At 43.4% G+C, this 1,691-nt stretch overlaps 1 protein-coding gene across 1 annotated transcript; it reads left to right on the top strand.

Moving 5' to 3' along the window:
- The first annotated feature begins 517 nt into the window (after positions 1-517).
- Positions 518-1,441, top strand: LOC115517184 (olfactory receptor 4N2). The gene has a single exon (XM_030320304.1). It carries the CDS (start codon positions 518-520, stop codon positions 1,439-1,441), a length of 924 nt encoding a protein of 307 aa, XP_030176164.1.
- Positions 1,442-1,691: the final 250 nt, after the last annotated feature.

Here is a 1,691-nt window from a genome sequence, read left to right as displayed (position 1 = left end):
TATTATACATATTAAAAAGTAGCATTTGAAAAGAATAAAATTAAAATATAATGACTGACTTAGAGAGAGAGAGAGAGAGGGGCAGAGAGGGAGAGAGAGAATCCCAAGCAGGTATCCAGCTGTCAGCATAGAGCCTGACACAGGGCTCCATCACAGTAGCCATGAGATCAGGACCTGAGCCAAAATCAAGAGTCAAATGCTTAACCAACTAAACCACTCAGGTGCCCCAGGATGCCAGATTCTTAAAGTGGAGAGCAGTTCTATAGAAGCATATGATTGAATGGGAATAAGAGTTGTAGTATAAGAACAGTATTTTTGTTTTTTAGTTTGCTTGCTTTAAATCTGGAGTTAATGAAAGGTTTAGAGTTTACCCAGGATACTGGAGAGGGCTGAGACCTGTTTTAAGCTAATGTGATCTATATGTCAAATATTTTTAGTTGGACAGGAATGAGGGTCTAGATAGAAGAAACAGTAATAACAATGAACTCTGCTTCTTGATGTACTGCAGACAGAGGAGATGGAAAATGACAACAGCACAGTGGTGAAAGAATTCATCCTTCTTGGTCTCACCCAGTCTCGAGATATTCAGCTCCTGGTCTTTGTCCTAGTTTTAATTTTCTATCTCATCATCCTTCCTGGAAATTTCCTCATCATTTTCACCATAAGATCAGACCCTGGTCTCACAGCCCCCCTCTACTTCTTTCTGGGCAACTTGGCTTTCCTGGATGCATCCTACTCCTTCATTGTGGCTCCCAGGATGCTGGTGGACTTCCTCTCTGAGAAGAAGGTAATCTCCTACAGGGGTTGCATCACTCAGCTCTTTTTCTTGCACTTCCTTGGAGGAGGGGAAGGGTTACTCCTTGTTGTGATGGCCTTTGACCGCTATATCGCCATCTGTCGGCCTTTGCACTATTCCACAGTCATGAACCCTAGAGCCTGCTATGCCTTGCTGTTGGCCCTGTGGCTTGGAGGCTTTGTCCACTCCATTATCCAGGTGGCCCTCATCCTCCACTTGCCCTTCTGTGGCCCAAACCAACTGGATAACTTCTTCTGTGATGTGCCACAGGTCATCAAGCTGGCCTGCACAGACACCTTCGTGGTGGAGCTTCTAATGGTCTTCAACAGTGGCCTGATGACCCTCCTGTGCTTCCTGGGGCTTCTGGCCTCCTATGCAGTCATCCTATGTCGTGTACATGGATCTTCCTCTGAGGGGAAGAGCAAGGCCGTATCCACATGCACCACCCATATCATCGTTATATTTCTTATGTTTGGGCCTGGCATCTTTATCTACACTCGCCCCTTCAGAGCCTTCCCAGCTGACAAGGTGGTTTCTCTCTTTCACACAGTGATCTTTCCTTTGCTGAATCCTGTGATTTATACACTTCGCAACCAGGAAGTAAAAGCTTCCATGAGGAGGCTGTTTAATCAGCACCTAGCCTAATTAAAGGAAAAAGAAAAGAAAATCAAGACCACAGAATTTCCTCTGAAGTTAACTTATCCATTTCCAAATACTGCATTTATTGAGCATTTTCATTTTTGTTGGTACTATTTTAGGCACTAGGAGAAAGAGTTATTAATGAAACAAGTCAAGTCTCTGTTCTCCTTAAGGTACAATCTAGTGGGAATAGACATTAAAGATAGAAACATGAACAGAATGGTTCCAGGAAGAGATACAGAAACTAAATAAAAAA

The sequence above is a fragment of the Lynx canadensis genome, chromosome B3 (genome assembly GCF_007474595.2).
Source record: "Lynx canadensis isolate LIC74 chromosome B3, mLynCan4.pri.v2, whole genome shotgun sequence".
NCBI lineage: Eukaryota > Metazoa > Chordata > Mammalia > Carnivora > Felidae > Lynx > Lynx canadensis.
This window is presented reverse-complemented; position numbering and strand designations above follow the sequence as displayed.